The sequence below is a fragment of the Sinohyriopsis cumingii genome, chromosome 8, assembly GCF_028554795.1.
Source record: "Sinohyriopsis cumingii isolate HCF-2022 chromosome 8, ASM2855479v2, whole genome shotgun sequence".
NCBI classification, from domain to species: domain Eukaryota; kingdom Metazoa; phylum Mollusca; class Bivalvia; order Unionida; family Unionidae; genus Sinohyriopsis; species Sinohyriopsis cumingii.
Genome location: NC_142968.1, coordinates 2,457,688 through 2,484,966, shown reverse-complemented (window position 1 = coordinate 2,484,966; position 27,279 = coordinate 2,457,688). Strand labels below are relative to the sequence as shown.

The following is a 27,279-nucleotide window of genomic DNA, read 5'->3' as shown; positions in this document are numbered from 1 at the left end:
AACACAAAAGAATTTATGTTTTCCTGTAGTCACTAATCATTACATTGGAATTGGTTTGGCGCTTTACGTCACGGCAACTTAAGGAGGATATTAAGTGTCGAACCAATTGGAGTAATGCACCTTGCACATGGACACGTCACGGTAGATAACCCTGGCTGGTCTAATGATAGGATACGAACCCATGTCCTTTCAGTAATGATTCCGGCACGCTTGTTGAATATTAGGAACGGGTTTGATACATTATATATGTCCATATTTGAGCGTATTTGATACATTATACACGTACAAATTCGAACAGGTTTACTAAATTGATCCACTACAAATTCGAACAGGTTTAATACATTAATCACGTTCAAATTCGGACGGGTTGGACACATTATATACATTTAAATGTGAACTGATTTTTTTCGTTAAATTCGAACCGACTTTTGTATACTATACGCATTTAATTTGAACAGTTTTGATACATTATACATATTCAAATTCAAAGGGTTTGATAGAATATACGCATTCAATTCGAACGGTTTTGATAAATTATACACGTTCAATTCGAATGGGTTTGATAGATTATACACGTTTAATTCGAAAGAGTTTGATCGATTCTACTCCTTGAGTTCGAACGGGTTTGATAGAGTATACACGCTCAGTTCGAATGGTTTTGATAGATTATACACGCTCAGTTCGAACGGGTTTGACTGATTATGCACGTTCAGTTCGAACGGGTTTGATAGATTATACACGCTCAGTTCGAACGGTTTTGATAGATTATACACGCTCAATTCGATCGGGTTTGATAGATTATACACGCTCAATTCCAACGGGTTTGATAGATTATACACGCTCAATTCGAACGGGTTTGATTGACTAGTTGTGAGTTCTAGAGAGGCAAGATATGTATTAGACGTCTATACTAATTTCATCAGCAGATGCAAAATGTGGAGGGTAAAATACATACTTAGGATACCGTAAATACTTTGCATTATGTGTTGTACAACATTGCTACACATTAGCAATTGAAGTCAACAAAAAGCACGACATTGCTACACATTAGCCATTGTTGACAACACGGAACACGACATTGCTACACATTGAACATTGTAGTCAGTACGAGTCACGATATTGATATTGCTAAACATTAGCACTTGTTGTCAACACGGAACACGACATTGCTACACATTAGCAATTGAAGTCAACATAGAGCACGACATTGCTACGCATTAGTCATTGTTGACAACACGGAACACGACATTGCTACACATTGACCATTGTAGTCAGTACGAGTCACGATATTGCTACTGCTAAACATTAGCACTTGTTGTCAACACAAAACATGACATCACTACACATTAACCTTAACAACAACACAGAATAAACAACTTATTTTTTTCCGAAGACAAAAATTTACATTTCGCTTCAAAATGATTCAATTGAAAACGCAATGGATCGATTTAAACCTTTAGATGGACCAAATACCTAACTGAAATTTTAACTTCATTTACCTTTTTTATATAATTCTCGAAAATCTTAAATCGAAGTTATTGTTTCAACAGCAATTATGTTAACCCGTCAAATAACAACTTGTAATCGGCCACACGGTCACACTCGGCCACACTAATACTAATATCGGTGGTATTTCGATGGAGTTGCCAGAACCGAGAGCTAACGATTGAAGCAGAATGAACAGTGAAATTTTTAGAAAGCGGTTCAGTACTATGGAACATAAAATGTGTAATTTAAACCGCGACCTGCTAAGAGAATAAAGAGCTTATTTTGGGCGGGTGTGGTAGCTGACCATAAAACCTCGAAAATCATAAAAAATTAAAATGTATTTGATTTAGGCCCGATAATAGGTAATTAATAATCACTCGATTTGACCACTTGACATAATGAAATTTGCGTCTTCGCTACATTGGGAATGGTCTTTTTTAAAAACACATTTTTAATGACTTTGCATGTTTTTATCGTCAATCTGACGCCAAAATAATGTTACTGAAATTAAACACCCTTTCCCAAGGTATTTGCATAAAATTCTCTCTAATATATATTGAATATGGCCTTCTTTCAAACCTAAGTCATCACTGCTTTAAGTTTTAATTGGTTTGAAGCAAATTTGCAGCTTCGAAAATTCAATTACTTCATTGGCACTCGAATTATTTGCTTAGTAGTGGCCTCATTTTCAAGGAGTCAGATGACCATTGCAGTCGTACGTTAAGCAAGCCATTTAATCAGACATACTAGTTACAGTAAAATACAATTTTATAGTCTACTTGACCTGAGTGACCGTTTTTGATACCATTCTTCTAAAGGCATGGTGACAGGTTGTTTTTTCTTCTTCACTTGAGCGTAATGTTTATTTAGTAATGGACATACTATAGACTGGGAAGTTCTATAGAAAAATAAAATTAACACCATTGACCGCTTTGCACTCTCTAATCAATTCTCGATATCTTTAGAAAAATTCCAGTTTTTATTGAAATTTGCTAGTTATGGGAACTTGAACTGGAGGTAACCTATAAATGAGTGTACTCAGCAACTTCACTGGAATATATGAATAGTTCTGCGAATCTAGCACATAGGTATTTAGTTGTGCCTTTGACCACTCACCTAGTTCATATAAGACTTATACAACAATGATGATTTTTTCTGACCCTGGAACAGATGTTGCTAAATTTTACATATCATTTTTGTTGGGGGAGGGGGGTAACTTATTATTGGATTGGTCCAAAATAATCTCCTATTTTTTTCTAATTTAGATTAAAAATTTGTTAAAGAGATTTATGGAATATATCTACACGTGTCTATCAGTCGATATCAGTGAAACGTGGCAAGTACTTTACAAGACACAATCATTTTGTTCCTACTTTGTAAATTTCATGGCACTTGTTTTTTGATCACTAAATTATGAGATCAACTACCGTAAATTTAAAATTAGAATTTATAAAGTCTATATAACAGCTGGGAAATAATCCATCATCTAAAAATTATATACAATTTTACATGTACAAAGATTTATATAAATGGGGTGAGGGTGGGCTTTACACATTTATTCACGGTGGATATAATCAATGAGGTACACTCATCTTGCTTTCTATTTAATGCAAAGTACAGTGACTTAAAACTGTTTCAATATAACTGTGTATCTATTTGGTATAGATTCGTGTGTGGATGGGAAGTGGGCTGGAGTGTATTCCCATTAATTGCTTTTGGAACAATGTCAAACACGTTTTTATTCTTGGAGATTTAAGCATTAGAGACTGGCATTTATCATTTCGCCTTACCTCTATTCTCCACCATGGTTCCTGTTTGCAGCACTATTTCTGTCTGTTTTTTTTATTTATATTAATTTTAAAACATCTCATAATCATTAGGTCTTATAATTACATACCTAACTAAGTAAATAAATAACCCAAGGGCTTTGCTTTCTGCTGCAAATTTTGAAATACAGTTTTATGGATGATAAAAGGCAGTTCTCCCGGTACTTATTACATTGTCCGTAGTCACGTGTAATCACATAATTCCAATGATGGATTTCAGATGTTACACTTAATTAACTCCATTACGTGACGCGGACTTGGTAAATCCATGTTTCTGAATCGGCATGAGTATACTAATTACATCATACTTGTTGTGAGTATAAATATACTAATCAAAAGGTATAGTACCTAAATACTATAGTACCTAAATATATTTTAATTAGTTTCCATTTGTTGCAATGCAATTACGAATACAATTTAAACCGGTTATAATTGCAAAATGTGACGCAGATAAAGACTAGAATGTATTATCTCATGACGCCAGAAATGAACTACACGTGTTCTTCCTCCATCCTTGCTAATAGTTAAATTATAGTTTTATTATTTATTTCTTGAGTCAGAGTATCAGTATTTCGATTGGTATGCTACTGCAAACACTGATTGTGTCTAGACTAGTTGACTAAGTTGACTTCACAACTTTGCGTGCATTACGTGCGGCCTGTATCAGTGTATACGTGCAGCCTGTATAAGGACGACCGTAGGCCTGAAGCGCGGAGCCCCTTCAAGAGCGGGGCTTAGGGCGGTCGCCCCACTTGTCATTCCCAAACGCCGTTCATGATAATAATTACCGTACACTGGGAAATATTCGTTGTTTATTTAGATCGGCCATTTAAGTTTCGTCCTATACTTTTCTTATATGGGCTTTGATTCATATGGCCTTGTGCCAATATTTATTAAATTTGAATTTAGAAATGTGAGAAAAATATCGTTTAAAACACTCTCACTACCTGAATAAAGGCAGCAAAAATATGAGTTACCCTATGGTATAAAAAAGAGAAAGCTAACGAGTGTTTCAAGCCGAGCACAAATTTATGTGAAGATCCGATACTAATTTGTTGGATTGCTGTTGTTGTTGTTGTTGTTGTAGGGTTTAACGCCATTTTTCAGCACATGATAGGCTATACATGGCGGCCAGTATTAATGGTGGAGGAAGAACCCGGAAAAACCCGGAAAGAACCACCGACCCACGAGAAGCTACCGGCAAGCTTTCTCACATATCCACATTAGCCGGATCCGTGTTGGATTGCATGTATGTATGTATGTATGTATGTATGTATGTATGTATGTATGTATGCATGTATGTATGGTGTTTAACTTGAATCCATAGTTGTAAATTGGAATGGTCATTTGTGTGCAGCAAATCACGGTGCTAACTTTTGTCCATGATTGTAGATTATACTCTAAGATAATCATCATTTGTAAATGAGATGTTTATTTGGATCTGCGTTCAGGACATTGGTTTTTCTCATGGAAAAAATCATATTCGACACGATCGTTTGCTAAAATGTAAGTAAACATACTTGAGTTTATTTACGAATTTGATGGAAATTTGCATCGCAGATGACCCATGTCCAGGGCATATTGTTGTGTCGTAAGTCAGGTGACAGTCTTCAAATAAGTTTGAAGTATGTATGTATGTATGTATGTATGTATGTATGTATGTATGTATGTATGTATGCATGTATGTATGTATGTAGATCCCGAAACAGGTCATCAGCAGCTATGTTTCTGGCATGCTGGCAGCGTTATTGCTCATTTGATATGGTGTTAGAAAGTTGAAATAAATTCACTGACTATCAAGAAACAGTTACATAGCATACACACAAATCAAATCAATCTTTCTGTTAGTATTTGTTATTTGTAATTTATACGTTGATTTTGCCTCAGAGTGCCCTCATCAAAATGACCAATTTTTATGGTCGCTCATAGGCCAGGTAAAATGGACAGAATATCGTCTGCTAGTGACCTTATCGGGAAGCATATATAAAGTAAAACCTTGATATAAACCGCATTCCCTCCAAAGGTGCAAAATTTATATTGTGGTATATCATGAGTAAGACCGCAAAGCAAGTTGGCGTAAAAGCAATCGATTATCAGCGATGGGGAATTGGTAGGTTCAACTTGGGGCAATTGCTGATGAAAGAAACGTTGAGCGAAACCAGCTTGGTAGCCGATTGGCTTGTGTGTTTTACAATACAAATAGGTCATTTAGTTTTTAAGTGGTTGAAGTAAATTGCTTTGACTGATTGCAGATTTCGAACCTGTACCTATACTGTGTTAGCAGAAGTATTACTAAAGTCCTTCAGCTGGTTGTATAATTCGAACCCGTACTCGTTATGTATTCACAAAATATTTCTAAAGTGTTTAGACTTCTTGTAGAATTCGAACCTTTAACCTTTCATTGTACGCAAGTTTTATTAAACTTTCTTGAACGATTGTAGAATTCGAACCCTTAACCTTTCAGTGTACGCACGTTTTATTAAACTTTCTTGAACGATTGTAGAATTCGAACCCGTAGCCTTCCAGTGTTCGGACAGTATTACTAACGTGCATTGAATGATTGTAGAATTCGAATCCTTACCCTTTCAGTATTCGGAAAATAATTCCTAATGTGCCCTGAGTGATTGTAGAATTCGGACCCTTACCCTTTCAGTGTTTGTAAAATAATTCCTAATGTGCCTTGAATGATTGTACAATTCGAACCCTTTCCCTTTCTGTGTTCGTAAAATAATTCCTAAAGTGCCTTGACTGATTGTAGAATTCGAACAAATGCCATTTCTTTGATGTCAAGATTATTACTAAAGTGTGTTGTATTTATTGAATTCTATAACGTGACAGTATTTATAACGATAACGACTTTCAGTCTGAAGCTATAATTCTTGGTTTTGATTTCAAAGCCAGTAATAATTGTATAAGAAAGAATCGTGACTGACTGCATTCTTGTTGTTGTTGCCAAAAAGCATTAACCTTTCTCGTCCATTCTTGTACACTTTCTGGCTCATTTACTGGCGTAATATTTTCATGCTGAGTGCCTGCGGATATAAGTTGGGCATAAGTGAAAATATTTTATTCCCATTGGAAGTTTTAGTTTGGAGCAGAATGAACAATTTTAATCAAATTGTTCATAATAAATAATGAGAGAGCTCGATACAATTTCTGCTTAAGATGTGAAAGCGTAGCAAAATATTGTATTCGTTAATAATGATATAATGTTTTACGTAATAATATAACATCAATCCGTTTATAACGATATAATATTTACATAATACTAGTACATCAATCCGTTTCTATTGATATAATATATCAAGTAATAATAGTATGCAAGAATATTACATAAACGGGATTTACGTTATAATGTGCCTTTCCTATGTAATCACTACTAAATATCCACAGAAAATCATCTTCGCATTACAATTAGATGAAACAAGCTTTCAAATCGTCTATAAATTGCAGACTCACGTTACACGGCATGTGGTAAAAGGATATCAAATTATCTTTCCCGTTGTTTTTTTTTTATAACTAAAAGGTTATATTTAGGAATAATATTGCAATCGCAGCGTGAGAATCAATATATGCCAACCGCACAACTATATACTATTTACCACTGAGTCAGGCTTCTCTCGGATTAAGATTAGCGACTCTGTTTCATCTCATTACCCACGATGACCAGACGCTTAACTATCGGGTCGTTTACAAGAGATTCTGGCTAGCAATGTGTTGGTATGAAAACTACCTTTAAGGAATTTAAGTAAATGCGAATTTCCTATCTGGCAGCTTTGTGTAAATCAAACTTGAAAACTGGAGATAAATGGACACATTAGACTGAAAATAAAACATTCAAATTATGTTTGATTTATTTACAGGAGTGTAGTTGCTTTAGTTATTTCCCTGGTACAGCATGGTGAAGTCTTCAAGATTCGAAAACTGTTGAGATTTTACAGATCAGTGAAGATCCTCACACAGGCAGACATATTCCCTGTTATGCAAAGGAAGCTCCATGATTTTTTTGTTGTTGTTTTTTGTGTCTTATTTCCTCACAAATATGACCACAGTTTTATTGACCTGTGTATTTTTTACAAGACTACAGTCTCTTTATGTTGTTAAGTCTGCCTCATGCTGTGCAGTACAGTGATTCGCTATTTTATTAACGCAGATGTGCCTTAAAGCTGCTGAGAAGCACTGACTTATTTGGTTGAGCGATATTAAACGGAGTAGGAGAGAAAGGAACCAGTCTGTACATCGTGGCGCATGGTAAGTACGTCAATTATCACGACGTAGCTGACCGATACATTCGAAAAGGATTTATTTTATTTTTTTGCGTTTTCTGGAAAATTTTGTTATAAAGTTTCTTTGGTATTTCTGCTGTAACAAGAATAACATTTTAGTGAATAAATTTTGCTTTATTTTAAATTTTAATACTTCGTCCATACATTATATAAAATGAGCAGCAAATATGGAAGGTTGATAGACTTATAGATAAATATGTTAAAATATGGACAGACTCATCTATACATGCATACATTGGAAATTTGTATCATAAAATATTCTTGAATTTTCAAACATATATTCTTTTTAAATGTTACCAGCGTCAACACGTAACACGTAATGAAGGAACGCTAGTTCGGACGAGGTTTTATTTGTTTCAGCATTGAAATAAATATAATTGTTTACTAAACAGAAATTACTGATGATCAAGAATGGATTTGTTGAGTGTTTTAAGGCATAGAAACGCATGTAGTTTATCTAGTGACAAAGTAAGGAAAAAATGTGCCTTGCCTAAATAAAGGCACACTACAGTGGCGGACAAAGTCTGATCCACTAGCAGGATACGAACCTGCACGCTTTCCGTTCTGAGTTCGGAACTATAACCACAAAACCACCACGACGTACAGGACGTAGTATTGGGCCAATCTAAAACCTCTGAGCCCTCGAGGAGAAAAGAGGAATAAATCATAACAATATTACAAATGTGTCGTGAGATCTTTCTTTTTTTTCTGTAAACGTTTATACATGGTGCCTAAGTAGACATATTCAGAAAGCTAACATAACTTGTAATTATCATCGCTGCATTTGAGTTCAAATTGGATAAAGAGAATGGCATTATGTTCTCTTGCAACGAAGCATGAATATGCTCACGAATGTACTAGAATCAGCTTTTGCATGCTGAATTGAATGTACCTGAAATAAAGAGTGATAAACAGTAGTCGATAACACACATCAGGGAAACATTATTTTTTATAAACATGTAGTATTTGAATTTTAAGCTATTTCTATAAGACGTCAAATGGATTGCAAATTATTTTCATGGTAGGTTCAATGAACTGAATGATATGCAGTCAAATTGATTCAATGCAATTTCCGTGGGAGGACAACTGGATTTGATCATATTTTCACGAAAGATCAAATGGATTGTATACTATTTTCATGGGTTGTATTTTATTTCCAATGGGAGGTCAAATGGATTGTATTATATTTCCAATGGGAGGTCAAATGGGTTGTATTTTATTTCCAATGGGAGGTCAAATTGGTTGTATTTTATTTCCAATGGGAGGTCAAATGGGTTGTATTTTATTTCCAATGGGAGGTCAAATGGGTTGTATTATATTTCCATGGTAGGTCAAATGGATTGTATTATATTTCCAATGGGAGGTCAAATGGATTGTATTTTATTTCCAATGGGAGGTCAAATGGGTTGCATTTTATTTCCAATGGGAGGTCAAATTGGTTTCATTTTATTTCCAATGGGAGGTCAAATGGGTTGTATTTTATTTCCAATGGGAGGTCAAATGGGTTGTATTTTATTTCCAATGGGAGGCCAAATGGATTGTATTTTATTTCCAATGGGAGGTCAAATGGATTGTATTTTATTTCCAGTGGGAGGCCAAATGGGTTGTATTTTATTTCCAATGGGAGGCCAAATGGATTGCATTTTATTTCCAATGGGAGGTCAAATGGGTTGTATTTTATTTCCAATGGGAGGTCAAATGGGTTGTATTTTATTTCCAATGGGAGGCCAAATGGATTGCATTTTATTTCCAGTGGGAGGTCAAATGGGTTGTATTTTATTTCCAATGGGAGGTCAAATGGGTTGTATTTTATTTCCAATGGGAGGTCAAATGGGTTGTATTTTATTTCCAATGGGAGGCCAAATGGATTGCATTTTATTTCCAGTGGGAGGTCAAATGGGTTGTATTTTATTTCCAATGGGAGGTCAAATGGGTTGTATTTTGTTTCCAATGGGAGGTCAAATGGGTTGTGTTTTATTTCCAATGGGAAGTCAAATGGGTTGTATTTTATTTCCAGTGGGAGGTCAAATGGGTTGCATTTTATTTCCAATGGGATGCCAAATGGATTGCATTTTATTTCCAATGGGAGGTCAAATGGGTTGTATTTTATTTCCAGTGGGAGGTCAAATGGATTGTATTTTATTTCCAGTGGGAGGCCAAATGGATTGCATTTTATTTCCAATGGGAGGTCAAATGGGTTGTATTTTATTTCCAGTGGGAGGTCAAATGGGTTGTATTTTATTTCCAATGGGAGGTCAAATGGGTTGTATTTTATTTCCAATGGGAGGTCAAATGGGTTGTATTTTATTTCCAATGGGAGGTCAAATGGATTGTATTTTTTTTCCAATGGGAGGTCAAATGGGTTGTATTTTATTTCCAGTGGGAGGTTAAATGGGTTGTGTTTTATTTCCAATTGCAGGTCGAATTGATTGTGTAATATTTCCATGAAAGATGAAATAAATTGCATACTGCTTCCACATGTGGTTAACTGAATTGTATGATATTTCCATTTGAGGTGTTACGACCCTATATTCTCAGACTAATTACCAGAAAAGAGTGAAAAACAACACGTTTTGTAAAATTTAACAAATAATTTCTCTAGAATACAAGTGAAAATTTTAAAAAAAGAACTTACACTATTGGGCATTAGATCCTAAAAGTTTTGTCACACGTCCAAATGTATGAAGTTCCAATTGAAATCCAGTGGTATTCCTAAGACATTCCAATCCTGTGTAAAATATTGTGTATGTAGGCTCGAACGTATTAAATTGGCAATGGCCTGACACGTGGCAATGTGTTAACAATCAAATCAATTGCGTTCTGTTTCCAATGGATGTCAGATTATTTGTTTACTATTTGGAAGGAAGATAAAATTAATTGTTTAATGATTCAAAGAGAGATCAGATGAATGTTATGTTATTTCTGTGGTAAGTCAAATGAATTCTATGCTATTTGCAAGGGAGGTCGAATGTATTGTATGCTATTTCCCATGGAGGTCGAATGTATTGTATGCTATTTCCATGAGAGTACAAATGAATTATATGCTATTCGCAAGGCAGGTCGAATGTATTGCATGCTATTTCCATGATAGTACAAATGAAGTATATGCTATTTGCAAGGGAGGTCGAATGTATTGCATGCTATTTCCATGATAGTACAAATGAAGTATATGCTATTTGCAAGGGAGGTCGAATGTATTGCATGCTATTTCCATGAGAGTACAAAGGAAGTATATGCTATTTGCAAGGGAGGTCGAATGTATTGCATGCTATTTCCATGAGAGTACAAAGGAAGTATATGCTATTTGCAAGGGAGGTCGAATGTATTGCATGCTATTTCCATGAGAGTACAAATGAAGTATATGCTATTTGCAAGGGAGGTCGAATGTATTGCATGCTATTTCCATGGTAGTACAAATGAAGTATATGCTATTTGCAAGGGAGGTCGAATGTATTGCATGCTATTTCCATGATAGTACAAATGAAGCATATGCTATTTGCAAGGGAGGTCGAATGAATTGTTTACTATTTCCATTAGAGGTCAAGTTATTTGCTTACTAATTTCATGACGGTGAAAATTAATTGTGTGGTATTTCCATGAGAGGTTGAATGAATTGTATACAATTTCCATGAGAGGTCTAATGAGTGGTATATAATTTCCATAAGAGGTCGAATGAATGGTATACTTTTTCCATGAGAGGTCGAATGAAATGTATGCTGTTTCAAAGGGAGGTCAACGGGATTATCTACTATATCCACGACAAAACAAATGAATTGTATGCTATTTCCACGTGAGGTTAAATAAATTGTATACAATTTCCATGAGAGGTCTAATGAGTGGTATATAATTTCCATAAGAGGTCGAATGAATGGTATACTTTTTCCATGAGAGGTCGAAAGAAATGTATGCTGTTTCAAAGGGAGGTCAACGGGATTATCTACTATATCCACGACAAAACAAATGAATTGTATGCTATTTCCACGTCAGGTTAAATAAATTGTATGCTATTTCCATGAGAGGTCTAATGAGTGGTATATAATTTCCATAAGAGGTCGAATGAATGGTATACTTTTTCCATGAGAGGTCGAATGAAATGTATGCTGTTTCAAAGGGAGGTCAACGGGATTATCTACTATATCCACGACAAAACAAATGAATTGTATGCTATTTCCACGTGAGGTTAAATGAATTGTATGCTATTTCCATGAGAGGTCTAATGGGTGGTATATAATTTCCATAAGAGGTCGAATGAATGGGTACTTTTTCCATGAGAGGTCGAATGAAATGTATGCTGTTTCAAAGGGAGGTCAACAGGATTATCTGCTATATCCACGACAGAACAAATGAATTGTATGCTATTTCCACGTGAGGTTAAATGAATTGTATGCTATTTCCATGAGAGGTCTAATGGGTGGTATATAATTTCCATAAGAGGTCGAATGAATGGGTACTTTTTCCATGAGAGGTCGAATGAAATGTATGCTGTTTCAAAGGGAGGTCAACAGGATTATCTGCTATATCCACGACAGAACAAATGAATTGTATGCTATTTCCACGTGAGGTTAAATGAATTGTATGCTATTTCCACGTGAGGTTAAATGAATTGTATGCTATTTCCACGTGAGGTCAAATGAATTATACGCATCTTATTTCCATGGACTATGTACGCTATTTCGGTGTGCGGAACCGCTCTGATGGCCATTTAGTAGGCTTTTACTGTTTCCTTATTTGGTGCTAAATCTCTGTCTTTATTGCATTACTTCCGTATTTTGGCTTTTTCTTTCATCGAAATACTACAGCAGTCCCTTGTAACCAAATTACCCCCCCCGCCCCTTGTCCCCTTGTGTCCAAAATCAAATCACCCCCTTGTCCCATGGATACCAAAATACCACATTACCATGGGCTCATTGTATTAAAGCATTTCCCCTGTACATGAAAATTCTTATTCTACACAAACCATGAATTTGAAATATGAGACTTCAATGTTTGTTAATGCATTGGTTTGAAGAAATCTTTTTAAAATGAAACAATTAAAACAAAATATACTTGCAGCATATATCCAGCATTTTATCATCTTTAAGTGACGTAGTAGTACAATAAATGCATCAGTTTTACACAAGTCTGCGTCTCTCTCTCTCTCTCTCTCTCTCTCTCTCTCTCTCTCTCTCTCTCTCTCTCTCTCTCTCTCTATATATATATATATATATATATATATATATATATATATATATATATATATATACGATGTTGTACTCGTAGTAACATTTGTGAACATACTCTACTCTGGGACGAGATCGTCTTTTAGAAGTTGCTAATTTGAAGTGTTATTATTTAAATATTGTCTGGTCTTGCGTCATTTAATCAGATAGTCATTTCAGTTGGAATATCTCGTATCATATCGTCCTTTTTATAAGATGAGAAGTGTGTTGCTTGCAATGCTCAAACCTGGAGTGCATTTCTAATACAATTTACTCCCATACCATCGATAAAGAGCATCGTCCTTTATGAAGTGAGTAATTTAATTTAGATTTCTGTCCAGTATTTAACTGTTTTCATTACTTTACATTTTTCCTTCTATATGATGTTTTTTTGCTTCTTCTGTAACCATTCATAGAGATAACATTTTATGACCGGCTGTAATAAGGCGGATGATTCATAAAAGGATAAATTAATTTAATATTTCACTGCTGCGGAGTACTGTCAGAGCTATCTGAAGAAATTCACGTTAATTTCATGCCAAATGCACTCTTCAATTAGAGACACCAAGGACTTCAACTATAAAAGTCACGAATTTGCAAAACTAAATATTTTAAAGCAGAACTTGTGCATCTTGACTTAATAATGATGGACTTAATGTTTCATGCAATTAAAAAAGATAAGAAATGACATAAATCATCATTGACTATACTTTTCGAGCCTTATCACATACGCGATAGCACTAGTACACACAGTTCTAATTCACTCTATCCTGAAATCACGTCCTCCATTAAAACGTATGGAGACAATTAAAGGTCGTGTGGTGTTCTTTGAAATACAGTGGTTAGTGGTCCTTGAAATACAATGGTTAGTGGTCCTTGAAATACAATGGTTAGTGGTTCTTGAACAATGGTTAGTGGTCCTTGAAATACAATGGCTAGTGGTCCTTGAAATACAATGTTTAGTGGTCCTTGAAATATAATGGTTGGTGGTCCTTGAAATACAATGTTTAGTGGTCCTTGAAATACAATGGTTAGTGGTCCTTGAAATACAATGTTTAGTGGTCCTTGAAATACAATGGCTAGTGGTCCTTGAAATACAATGGTTAGTAGTCCTTGAAATACAATGGTTAGTGGTCCTTGAAATACAATGGTTAGTGGTCCTTGAAATACAATGGTTAGTGGTCCTTGAAATACAATGGTTAGTGGTCCTTAAAATACAATGGCTAGTGGTCCTTGAAATACAATGTTTAGTGGTCCTTGAAATACAATGACCTTATACCGTACTCATGTATAGTTCTGATCTTGTGTGTTCAATGCTATATTCTTGATAAAGAATAGAATATATCTGGAACTCTCAGAGCTACTCGAACTCTTTTCAGCTGAGACCATATGTGCTCGGTGTAATTTTTGTAGAGCGACTTATTAAATTTAGAAGTTTGAGTAGTTCTTCACGATTAATCTGTCGACGGTCATTGTAGTTAAAATCTAACTCAAGGTACGTCATAAAGAATACATAACTCTGATTTGGTGACACTCGTCAGACAATTAGACAAATCTAGTTTCTGCTTTCTTACTTGTTTTTCATAACTGCACAACTGATGTATAGTTAATCATTAATTAGGCCTAATTAGTGTCATACACTGTCATGTACATCATATAACCCATTATTATGCAAAATACTCTGTTTATATATATATATATATATATATATATATATATATATATATATATATATATATATATATATATATATATATATATCCTGTTTTGTTATCTTTTAATTGTATTACCTACCCTCGATTTATCACAACACCCCCCCCCCAAAAAAAAAAAAAAAATTACACTGGCAAATCTACATTGAAAAACAATGAACCGTGATCAGAATAAATATGAAACACATTGATAATGCTAACTGCATAGTCACGGAGCATGCTTTCCGGATGGTGCTGTTGTGTCGGTATTAGTACAGATCCTCTTAAAACTGGTATTTTAACCTAATATTTACTTACTCCTAAAGACCAATCGGACAAGAGGAATTCAATATTTCACAGTTATCTTTGAAAGGTGGTCAAACTATATGTTTAGATTTTTCTTCATGTTGAATGCATTATAGTCAATAGCACTATGCAACCCATGTACATGAAGGTGGCAAGAATGGATCCAGAGATTGTCCATATCCATATTTGAATAAATATAATTTTATTGTATACAGAATACATGCTTGTTTTCACAGGGTATATTTCTTGGTGATGTGCTGCTACCTAATTCCCATCGTGGATTTTGAATACAGAAACTACTCCCCAGTACATTATAGTCAATGATTTACACTTTTACAATTTAAAATCTGTCCAAAATAAGTTATTGAATTGACAAAATATGACGGAAGGGTGCCTCGGCACTTACCCATGTGTTATAGGCTATTATCTTTCGCTACACATTGCCGAATAATGTAGTTTATATTACTTGATTGTATTTTCGCTTCAGACAATATGGCGACAATGTGTAAACTTTGTCTTCATAAACACTCGTGCAAGACATTGATACAGAAACCCGTATTTTGAAATGCTTAAATTGATGATTGTCAAGAAATTTAAGACTATATTTTATTATTAAGAAAATATTCCATGGAAAACGACCTTCTGCTGGGTGAAGAGTTTTGTATCAGGTTTCATTCTTTAAGAATTCGAGAACAAACTTGCCACAAAAATGACCGATTGCTCTTGAAATTGATATGGTTACTTGTGCTCGCGACCGCAATGTTATAGGTTCGAACCCTACAGTTGGATCATCCGGGTCGGTCATTATCCTTGGGTAAGGGACAATTGCATCGGAACGGAATAACATATTTCATCGTTGCAGTGCCGTAAAGCGCCAAAACACTTGACTTGGTTACAAAGATGCAATGCAGCAAAGACAATTATATATCATCGGACTATTTCAGATTGCATTTTATTCACATGATATTTTTTCCTGCAAACTGTCTCCTAATTCTTGACAAATAAACGAATAAAATGACGAGCCATGGATGGAGGCGCATCACACGACTCCACCCCCTGTACCTCAAAACCCCCACCGCCCCCACCCCCAAATGAAAGTAATGTAGAACATGATATAATTCATTTACTGTCTTTGTTTCAGTGTGCCGTTCTTTATCCGTTTGAGGACGGACGTTGGAGTTTTACGAACGTTTTCATTTTCAATGCATGAACGATCTCTTTTAGGAAGAAGCCATTAGTTGTTGATTTAACTTGCTTCTTTGTCGATTATTTATTTTGCGCCATTTTCTTTATTTTTTTCCCGTCATATTACCTCCGTATCTGCCAACTTTAAATATTTTCTTTTATCTAATATGCAATGGTAGGCTATACTCACTCAAATGAAGTTACTATAGAATATTTATTCAGTACTTCGCCAATATTAGAAAATTATCCGATTTATCTAAAGGAACTGGTCAACATTAATTTTCCATTTCGGCGTCAGAGCAAATGCCTTGTAGATTTACAGACAACGAGGAGTCCATTTGCCAGGAGCTATCAATTACGAGGTTTATATGTCGGGACATCCATTTCGATAGGAATCCATTTCAAGAACTTTCTCTTTGCGAGATCTTAGAGCAAATAGTTTGGAGATTCGAAACTTAAGATAACCGTCAACCAGATGAGGAAATTAAACTTAAGCGTCTATTCATCAACCATGCTAAATTAGATATACTTGGACATTGGGAGATATTGATAGTTACTTTTATTCCCTGACATCAGTGATCTTTTTATTCAGTTTTTTTCTCCGACTTAGACACTCCTTGTCTGATCTGTTTCCGGAAAACCACTCCATTTTGACGTAATATATTTGTTTATTATATACGGATCATGCGTAAGATATCAGATAAATCAGCGATGTCTACGTTTCGCCTAAAATTGACATGGGCCTTATGAGGTTATAATATTAGGAAGTTAACTTCAAACAAACAACAATTTAACAGTTGTAGACCGACTGTCTGTTGACAACCCTGTGGCATTGAACAAAAAGCATGTTTCATTCCTAAAACTGACGTTATATTTTGGTACGAATAAGTGCTATTTTTCATATCCTTTTAAAAACATTCATTCTCTCTCTTTCTCTCTCTCTCTCTCTCTCTCTCTCTCTCTCTCTCTCTCTCTCAAAACGTTGTTTGTTCAGTATTCCAAGGGATGGCTGCTGACTCCAAAACCGACGGTTGCGGATACGATTTGAGGGGACCTAGGAAAAAGCACCCTATGATTTGCAAATTGTGACGGCGGCGGGCCCCTTGAACATTTTGACCCTCTAAAACTATGTCCTAGTTGTCCAACCCTTTCCGCGGCGTTAGTGCCTGCTCGCTCCAAACCGACGGTTGCTCACTCCAGACCCGAGGTCTTATTTATTACATAATAATATTCTGGGTACTAAATTCATTTAATCGTAAATCGGTCTGTCTGGCCAATGGTTTGGCAACTTCCATTATATACAATTTTTTTTTCTTCTAAAAATTTCACTACGAGCCAGAATTTACTTTTTAATAAGGTTAAACTTTGTCTGATTTGGATTTTTAACGTACAATTTTTCAGTCATATCGCTACGATGTCTGCAGTGTGGCCTTTATGTGGCCGAGTCCGTCGATAAGGAATGCATTAATGAATGGCATCGCCATCCGGATCCCTCTACAGCAATGCATTAGTGTTTGTACATAACCATTTGGGTCCACGTATAGCAAATGTATCGATGATTGTACCTTGCCATTCGAGTCCGTCTATATGTGATGTGATGTGATTTTGATTTTTAACGTAGCTTTAACAATTTTTCAGTCATATCGCTACGATGTCTGCAGTGTGACCTTTATAGTGACGTTTAGAACTGGGACATCATGCCGCAGACATGTAGCATTATGTCCCACCCAGTCACATTATCCTGACACCAGGCCGACCAGTCCTAACACTAACCTCGTAATGCTGAGCGCCAAACGAGGTTGCTGTTAGTGCCAGTTTTATGTCTTAGGAATGACTCGGCCGGGGGTTCGAACCCACGACTTATCGCTTCTGAGGCGGACGCTCTAACCACTAGACCACCGGAGCGGTCAAGCTAAATAGTAGGGCATTTCAATATGCAGTGCCAGCATGAAAAGTGAAAATAATTTGTAGTGATACTTTACCTTTCTCTTATTACTTTTGGAAACTTTTTGAGGCAAACTTTCTCTTCCAATGCTTTGTTACTTGCATAGGTCTTTTTTTTTTTTTTGAAGTTAGTGGCGACCTATATCGCATACCCACATTGTCAGAACCCGAGTGGAATGTATATTTAATTTAAATTGTTTTTCTGTTAGTATTAACTTTGTTTAATTTCAGCGTTGACAAAGGTGAAATGGCAGTGATCAGAAAAGGCAAGCGCTTTAAACCACTCGGCCACGCTTTCAAATGTGGAAGCCCTGAGTTCTAAATGTGCTTAGGATGTTCTTATGTATATTTGATTTAATTTTTTTTTTATGTAATTTAATTGTCTGTTTGTAAGTTTATATTTTAATGTCAATGTGATGTAATTTTGTGTACTATGAATTTGATATTTTCCAGAAAATTCAGTTTGACCTGAATCTTTTCATAAATACCTAATAATAGAAACAGTGTGTCTACTTTTGATCTAGTTCGCGACCTTGATTCAGAAATCAATAAGACTATTTTTGTTTTATTCTTGAAGTAGAATGATTGGTTTTTATAAGGGTCATACTGGGAGTGTGTGACTTTACATTGTAAACAACCCTATTTCCGAAACTGAGAAGTATTTAGATTTATTCGTGATGTTTAGAGAGATATTTCTATGTTTAGGCTTAAAAATATTTGATGTCACTGTGTTCGTTTTGTTATGACCAGTTTGGAGTTACATTTTAATTTTTATTCAAATTATTTGGATTCTAAAACTTGACTTTTTTCCTGGAAATATTTGAGTGTTCAAACATAATTCTTGGACAAAGACACTTTCTCAAATTTTGTGCGGAATTCAAACACCGGAATATTATTTTAAGTGGTCCAGAAAGAACTGTAAACACGACAGCGCTATATTGACTACAGTGTACGTCATCGCCTTCTATTTTGAATTTTTCGTCGGGACTCGAACTGGAATGCATTAGAACATTTCATTTCTAGGACTTCTAAAATATAATTCGTGGATTACTCTTGGATTATTTTTGGATTTGATTCTTAAAACCTTAAGTACTTATTTTGTTCATTTTTCCATTGCTTTTCAAGGGAAATAAAATATTGGTAAATTATTCAAAGCTTGTTTTTTTCTTCACTCTTTCTTTTGTTACTGTTTATTAGAGTCTAAACACGTAACACAAGAGTGCAAAAAATGCAAGATATTCGAAACCAAACGTCAGAGATGGTGTAAATAGGTTGCTCCCTCCCACTAATCTTTCTACCACAGGCTTTATGTGTACAAATATCGATACAACTTAATTATCTCTGAATCAGAAAATGATTCGTTTTCATGATTCTAATAATTTATTCCTCGGTTGAGTGTTTAAATCAGACCTGCCACTGATTTCTACAAAAAACATATAACCTTTTCTGTATATGGGAAGGTTTATCTGAACTGTCAGCTTATTTTCTTTCTATTTTATTCTCACAAAGCCATTTCAGGACAAGGCCGATCAAAGTTAGCATTTTATTTTAACGTTACCAATTAAGACTATTTGGATCTATCTGACCTTTAGAAGTTTTATCGCTTGCTCATTCCCTGTAACTTTTGTTAGAGAAACATTTCGACCGCATATACTTTATGCACCAAAGTATCATAAAGTCTCATAAAACATGAAAGACGTCGTAAATATTTTTACCACATGTAAGATATCAAAACATGGGCGCCTGCACATATGGGGCAATGGAGGGGGGGGGGGCTACTTTTACCGGGATTTTACCAATAATCATCTGTAAATCTCAGTAGCTGACGACTACATGTTTGCCCTCCCCGCTCCAGTAATTGTGCGTGGGCCCCTGTATCAAAAACATGTATAAAACTTGCAAAGTGTCGTAAAGACGTAACAAACATATAATTTGCTTTAACAATGCATAAATGTAAATATGTTTCAAACGAATATATCTATATATATATATATATATATATATATATATATATATATATATATATATATATATATATATATATATATATATATATATATATATATATATATATATGAAATGCTGAGGAAGTAATTGGGTAAACGTAATGTCGCCGTAAAGCTAGGCATTTATGTTGGAAGTAACTCATTGCAGCTAATTACACATTTGCAAACTATCACCGTAACAATATTTGCTAAAAAAAATCAAACCATTTGAACTATTATGTATCATAATAACAATTAATTTTAAAATATTTCCCAGTAGTACAAACCTGCATAGATAACCAGAGTATGCAGGACATCTGAGTTGACATTGCATTTTTGTTGTTGAAGAACGCATTCCAAACTGTTTTCATGCAGGTTTTGCTAAAACATTTTTAAAAATGTATTATGCAAGGGAAGATAATGTTTTACTGGTAATAACAGGTTTTTTTTATGTTTCAGGTTGAAGCATATGCAGCAAGGGATTTGAGAGAAAGAGGAGGACAAACGTGGTTATCTTTTTCTGATTAAATCTTTGATGGAGTCCATTCTTTCAGCTGACTACGATGATTCTTTTTACCAATAAATTCGCATGGATTAGTAGTTGTGACATACTGCACACTGGAAGTGTTACCAGATGAATGAAATTCGGGCTCTTGAATATTTTCGTTTTTCAGAAGCGGACACTTCGCATTTCGAAACGTTTACAATACGTACAACTGCTTAGAAGACTATAGAAACCGGTGACATCTCTTGGCACTCAACGGGACAGTATATCAGCATTTTCGCACGTGGAAGTATCAGCCGTAGATTGAACCATCCTGAACACAAAATTATCATTTTAGCCAATTTACCATTTTTTAAACCCAAATATAATGTAGTTCAAGAGACCCTACAAGGTGAAGAGTCACATGTAACTGAACCCTGTTTTACCTGTGCAGTACTAATGCTAATCACCAGGTATTTTAACTAGAAAACATAAAACTCATATGTTGTTCCAATGTTATAATTCCAGTGTCTTTATGAAATTACATACAATTGTTTATCACTTAGTTGTTGTAAAAGAAAGGTAAATGTGAAGTGTAATTCACGCACTGAATTACCTCCATACCTTGATTCTAACGGCGTTTTTGAAGAAGTTTAAATTGTCTTTGAGTACAAAGATTCTATCTTATCCGACATTTGGTGGTGTTAGAAATCCAGTGGAAGTGGAAATGATCTTCTCTTGAAGAGAATTACAGTTTACCGTTGTACAGATTCATTCCGTTCTTTCGTTCACGAAACGTTATTGGAGGTGGACATTTGCACCGTTTCATTCAACTTTTGATTTGCGTTTGTGTCATTTTACATTTCTTTCTCGTGTTGCTGGACGGAAACATCGAGTTTACAGTTCGAATTTCATCGACGAATACTTTTAATTCCTTGGAAGTGAACATGCACTATGAGCATAAACGGAAATAACAATAACAGTCATTTATAAAACAAATCTGTGCGCATGAAGAACGTAAAAGAAAGAAAACGATTGTACTTTCCTTTTAAATAATGAGTGTTAAATAATAAAATAGAATACATATCTAATGATCATCAGAGAAAAGGGTATTCCTGTTTGTGGAACAATGTAATCACTTTGTGATAATTCTGTTGTGCATGTAGCGGAATTATGAATAAATCAGACAGAAGAAATTATCAGTTGAATCAGTTTCCAAAATATGTCAATATTCTGTTGCATACGCAGGAGGATCAAAACGGTCAGGAAAACGTGACTTTGTTTTCCATGTTCAATATTTATTACATATAAACTGCTTTGTAAGCTTGCGTCGTTCACGCGTCTTTCAACTGGATCATTGCATAATAACACCTGATTATGGGAAACGACACGTTTTTTAACTACACTACAACATTGGATATGGCTAATGACAGCTTCGATGGTAACGACGTAAACGAAGATGTAGGTGTTGTATCTAGAGCAATGATCTTGGCATCTCTATATCCTGGCAGATACTCTGTTCCTATCAATGGATACATGTCCCCTATACTTATTCTGATAACCGTGGTAACTAACACCTTTGTGATCGCTGTGCTTTTGAAGACTCACATGAGAACGCCAACCAATGCTCTTTTGGCTGGCATGGCTCTGTCCGATATGCTGACAGGTGTCTTTCCACTACCGATTTTCTTATACTTTTTTGCTATGGGTAATTCTGTGGATCCCCTGCCCTATAACTGGTGCTACTCCTACAAATATCTGTTCGAAAATATCCCCACCATATTTCATACAGCCTCGATATGGCTCACGGTTGGATTAGCCGCTCAGAGGTACGTGTACATCTGTCATTCGATACAGGCACGGACATGGTGCACCATACCAAACGTTATCAGGGGTACTCTGATCGTGTACGCGGTTGCTATACTATCCCAAGTCTCGCGATTTGTAGACTTTTCATTCGACCGTATTCCCGTGACATCAATAATGCACCCGAACGTATCCTACTTTGGATGCGTAGAGATGCCGAAACCCTGGTTCAGTGAAAACATGGACTTGTATCTGAATATTTATTACTGGTTCAGGGTTATCTTTATACATCTAGTGCCGTGTATATCCCTTGTCGTTTTGAATGGGCTGTTAATCTCAGCCATGCGCAATGCTCAGTTGAGAAGAATGCAGCTTTTAAAGCAAAACAAAAAGAGCGAGTCTAAGAAACTGAAGGACAGTAACTGCACGACTCTTATGCTCGTTGCAGTTGTCGGACTATTCTTACTGGTTGAGTTTCCTCTGGGCATTATAATGACGATATACATTGCTGATAACACGTTTCAACTAGGCCTGTTCATGCCAGAGACTTACAGTGTCATGACGCTAATATCAAACTTCTTTATTTTGGTGAGCTACCCTCTGAATTTTGTCGTCTACTGTGCAATGAGCAGGCAGTTTCGAGAAACATTCAAAAGGCTCTTCACCGGGGGGCAGTCTCCGGAAGAACGTGAATGTTCCCAATATATGACTGTACCTACAGAAAATGGAAGATCTATATTTACTGGTCCAGAAACAGCGCTGTAATGTATAATTATAGCAACTTGCCAAGTGAAAAGATTTGTTTATAGTTATATATTCTGATGTTACGTGTAAAGACTCTAAAAAATAGTAACAAATGAAAGAGTGGAAACAAGAAGCTTTGAAAAATTTAACAAATAATTGATTTCCCTGGAGAGAAAAAAAAAACAGTGTAAAAATGAAAAAAAAAGAACTTACGGTTTTAAGAAATAAAATCCAAAAATAATATAAGAATAATCCACGAGTTGAATTTTAGATGTCCTAGTAATGAAATGTTCTAATGAATTCAAGTTCGAGTCATGACGAACATTCCAAAATGGACGGCGTTGACGTATACTGTAGCCTTTATAGTACAGAGGTGTCTACAGCTCTTTTTTGATCCACAAACAATATTCAGGTGTTTGAATTTTCAAATAAAATTTAAATAAATGTATTTGTTCAAGAATTCTGTATGAGCACTCAAATATTTCCAGGAAAAGTAATTAATCTTTTAGAATCCAAATAATTTGATAAAAAAATTAAAATGTAACTCTAAACTGGTCACCAACAAACACTTCTCTGGTGGCCAAGGTAAAAGATCAATCTGAGAAATAACTCTCTAAACATCACTATTAAATCTAACTACTGCGCAATTTCGGAAAACCAGAATTGCGAAATAGAGGCTGTTTACAATCTAAAGTCACATACTATGACCTTGATAAAAACCAATCATTTTAATCCGTGAATTAAAGTAACAACAGAAAGTTGTTGACTTGTCTCAGTGACTTCTTAATCAAGGTTCGGAAATAAGTCAAAATTAGAAGCAGTATTTCTATTATTAGGTGTTTCTAAAAAGAGTCAGGTCACACTTAAATGTCTGAACAAATGCCAAATCAAGTAAACAAGATTACATTACTTTGACATGTAATGACATTAAAAATAACAAGATTGTTAAGCTTACAGACACTTAAATTAATTGAAATATAAATTCAATCAAACATACATAACAATACGTCTATTTGGATATTTTTTATTATAAATCCAAAGACAAAGGATGTATGTATTTATCGGCTAGAATTAGGATATGGCCGAAGAGTCTGATCTTAATTGCAAAGGCCTGGTCAGCGTTCTGATAATGTCTTTAAGTTTATTACAGAATTTATGCCAATATTAGATCTTGAATGTACTGTAAACAATGCACATATGGTTGATTCTTTGGATAAAATTATATGTATCTGTTCGGATACATATGTTTTCCTAAGTTTACTTTAATTCGTACACGTATGTGTATTATGAATTAGCGCCATAACGGCTGATGCCGGATCGCCAGCCTTTTGCAAAGATAATCAACTTTGTTGTCTACGTTGACTACTAAGGCATTTAAGAATGGCCTGTTTCTACCAGGTGCAAGTTCTGCTTCTTCGGACTTAATGATTTATACATGTTTTATATATATTTATTTTCTGATAAGTGTTTGAATATATTCAGTGTTATAGCATTAGAGTGCATCAAGGAGTAATTTTCTTTTCTATTTTATTTGCGGGCGGGGGTGGGTGGGTGGTGGGTGGGGGGATACCAAATGTGGAAAACAGAATTTTAAGGCAATTCCTACAAAATTATCGTTTGAACATTTTTCATGACTGTTCGCAAAAATATTGAAATCCACGAAGAGATGCTATTCATTGACCCAATCAATTGACGTCCTAATTCAATATCGATATAAATTCCTTACAACATGACGAACACAAAGATACTCGAAACATCTTTATGGGAGCCTGGCTTGAAAGCAACCCTGCCATGAAAATAAGGCAAGGGATTCAAAATATGACTTCTTACGAAACACTGACTTTTTAATATTTATTGAGAAAAAATATAATCGAGTGTCATTTAAGATTAGAAAAATATAATATTCACTAGTAGTGAGATAATAGACACATGTACATTAAAATTATCCCAGATAGTTTAGTATTTATTACTAACACTTGAATAATTGTCCTGATTGGAAATGTTTACCAGTATAGTTACTCGACGATTGGTACCTAACAAGTCAGCCTTTCTCTAATTTAAACAAGTTGGCCTTCCTCCAAATATAAACAGCTGGTATTTTTGTGAAGTATGTCAAAGCAAAACATGCTAATGAGTAATATATATCATGGCTTTTTTAATTTATTTGTCTCTTTTTTTTTTTCTTCAAGCCTTTTAAGGTATACAGTATGAAAAGGTATCATGCTAATGACGAGCAGAATAAAGTTCACGTGCATGGAATGTTGGATGAATCCCATACAAACCTCTTCAGGCCATATCTTGTATACTTTGTAAAAGCTTTGTTATTAAACAGACAACATAATTATGTTGATATTTTATAGTAGTAAGGGTGCGCGGAAGCTACTACTGGCGTATTTGACAGATTGTGTCCAAAACGTAGAAAACTACAGTGAAATGTTCGTTTGATTCTTGAATATCAGACTGAGGAATAACTGATGATATCACTCACACTCCGACACACACTCACACACACACACACAAAAGCGCGCGTGTGCGCACGCATGCACATAAACATGCATGCGTGTAAGCACATGCGCATTTGCGCATTTGCGCACATACACACACACCACTATAAAATGCTAGCACGGGTGAATGCAATAAGAATTTGGAATTTAAATTGCTATAAATTGTTTCATGAATCTTAAATTTGAAGAAAAAAATAGTTTGACTTCGATTTTAGTTTAATTTTTGAGGAAAAGGCATATATCATGGTTTACTTAATTGTGCAACTTTAAAATACTTTCGATATACGTGAATTTTGTTGGAATTACACTTCACATTTACCTATTCGCCCTAAGATTAGATTATGCCATTAAAATGACTGCTTCCTTGCTACTTCATTCATTTAGGCAACTGACAGGTAATTAGATTATGTAATTCATGAAAAGCTGGTGATATAGTTAATTGCCTTAAAATTTCTAGCACAGCTGCTAACATTACGATACAGGTAAAAAAAAATGTGAACGTTATATTTATGTGTTAAATTTCAGACGTTCGGTTTCTTGTTTCATTTTCGTATCTCTTTCATTAACAGTATATTAATATCGCTTGTCATGGACGTATTTGTGTATTTAAAATCAAGCGTATGTTCATATATATATATATATATATATATATATATATATATATATATATATATATATATATATATATATATATATATATATATATATATATATATATATATATATGTTTCATGCATGGGGTTCTTCGTAATATAGACAGAATTTGATTGCCTTCACACGCGTTATGTTTATATTGCTCAAATTGTGTGTTTGTTTTTTGCTTTTTCATTTGCGGTGCACTGTATGTAAATAAACGACCTATTACATGTTTTATTTTTATTCTAAGAAGTCAACTACAGATATAATTATGTCCAATAGTGTCTACAATATTTTCCAGAGATGAGTACATTTTACATTATATTCGTTCAAAATACACCCTACATTAAAGGTTTCCTGATATAATTGAAGTTCTTGTGTAATTTGTAAGGCAAACACTTTGTAGCTTCAAAGATCAAATCATGACAGTGGTATACAATTTGCCTTGGTTTTTTGGATTTCATTTTGGTTCTCCTGCCCCACCCCCACCCCTGCCCTCACCGATTGTAGTGTAATTCTTACACAACAGATACTCAATCGATGTGGCAGTATGAAATGGGGAGCAAATATAGTGATTGAAGACTAGAATGCAAAGCGGAGCCCGCATAAAGACTGAAGACTCAGAGAATGCAAAGCGTAGCCCGCATAGATATTGAAGACTCACAGAATGCAAAGCGGAGCCAGTATAAAGAATCACTACTCAGAGAATGCAAACCGGGGCCAGTATACAGACTGAAGACTCAGAGAATGCAAAGTGGAGCCTGCACAGAGATTGAAGACTCAGAGAATGCAAAGCGGAGCCAGTATATAGAATCACGACTCAGAGAATACAAAGCGGAGCCCCCATAAATATTGAAGACTCAGAGAATACAAAGCAGAGCCATCATAAAGACTGAAGACTCAGATAATGCAAAGTGGAGCCAGTATAGAGACTGAAGGCTCATAAAGAGAAATACTGATTATGGATCGTCCCGGTCCACAGATCCACAGAATGAGGTGTTTGTGATTTGTCAATAAGTGAAACAAAACCTTGCACCAATTTGTGCCTTATAGTAACTTTCAGTGCTTGATAGTAGTTTTCAGTGAATGCTAGGAGTTTCAATGCCTGAGTAGCATTCTGAACTTTATAACTTTCAGTGATTGATAAAAGCTTTCAGAGCCTGCTATTAGGTTTCAGAGCGTGATAATAGTTGTTA

General features: G+C 35.1%; 1 protein-coding gene across 10 annotated transcripts in view; it reads left to right on the top strand.

Moving 5' to 3' along the window:
- Positions 1-24,485, top strand: part of LOC149792858 (sex peptide receptor-like) — a 211,740-nt gene extending 187,255 nt beyond the window's left edge. For 5 of the 10 annotated variants that reach the window (XM_089966636.1, XM_089966638.1, XM_089966635.1 and 2 more), the window contains 2 exons: positions 7,468-7,565; positions 20,369-24,485. In XM_089966636.1, the coding sequence (XP_089822762.1) occupies positions 21,771-22,964 (1,194 nt within the window). In that variant the 5' untranslated portion in view covers positions 7,468-7,565; positions 20,369-21,770 and the 3' untranslated portion in view covers positions 22,965-24,485. The remainder of the gene's footprint in view (positions 1-7,467; positions 7,566-20,368) is intronic. The other 5 variants (XM_089966644.1, XM_089966641.1, XM_089966642.1 and 2 more) reach the window with 1 other exon arrangement.
- Positions 24,486-27,279: the final 2,794 nt, after the last annotated feature.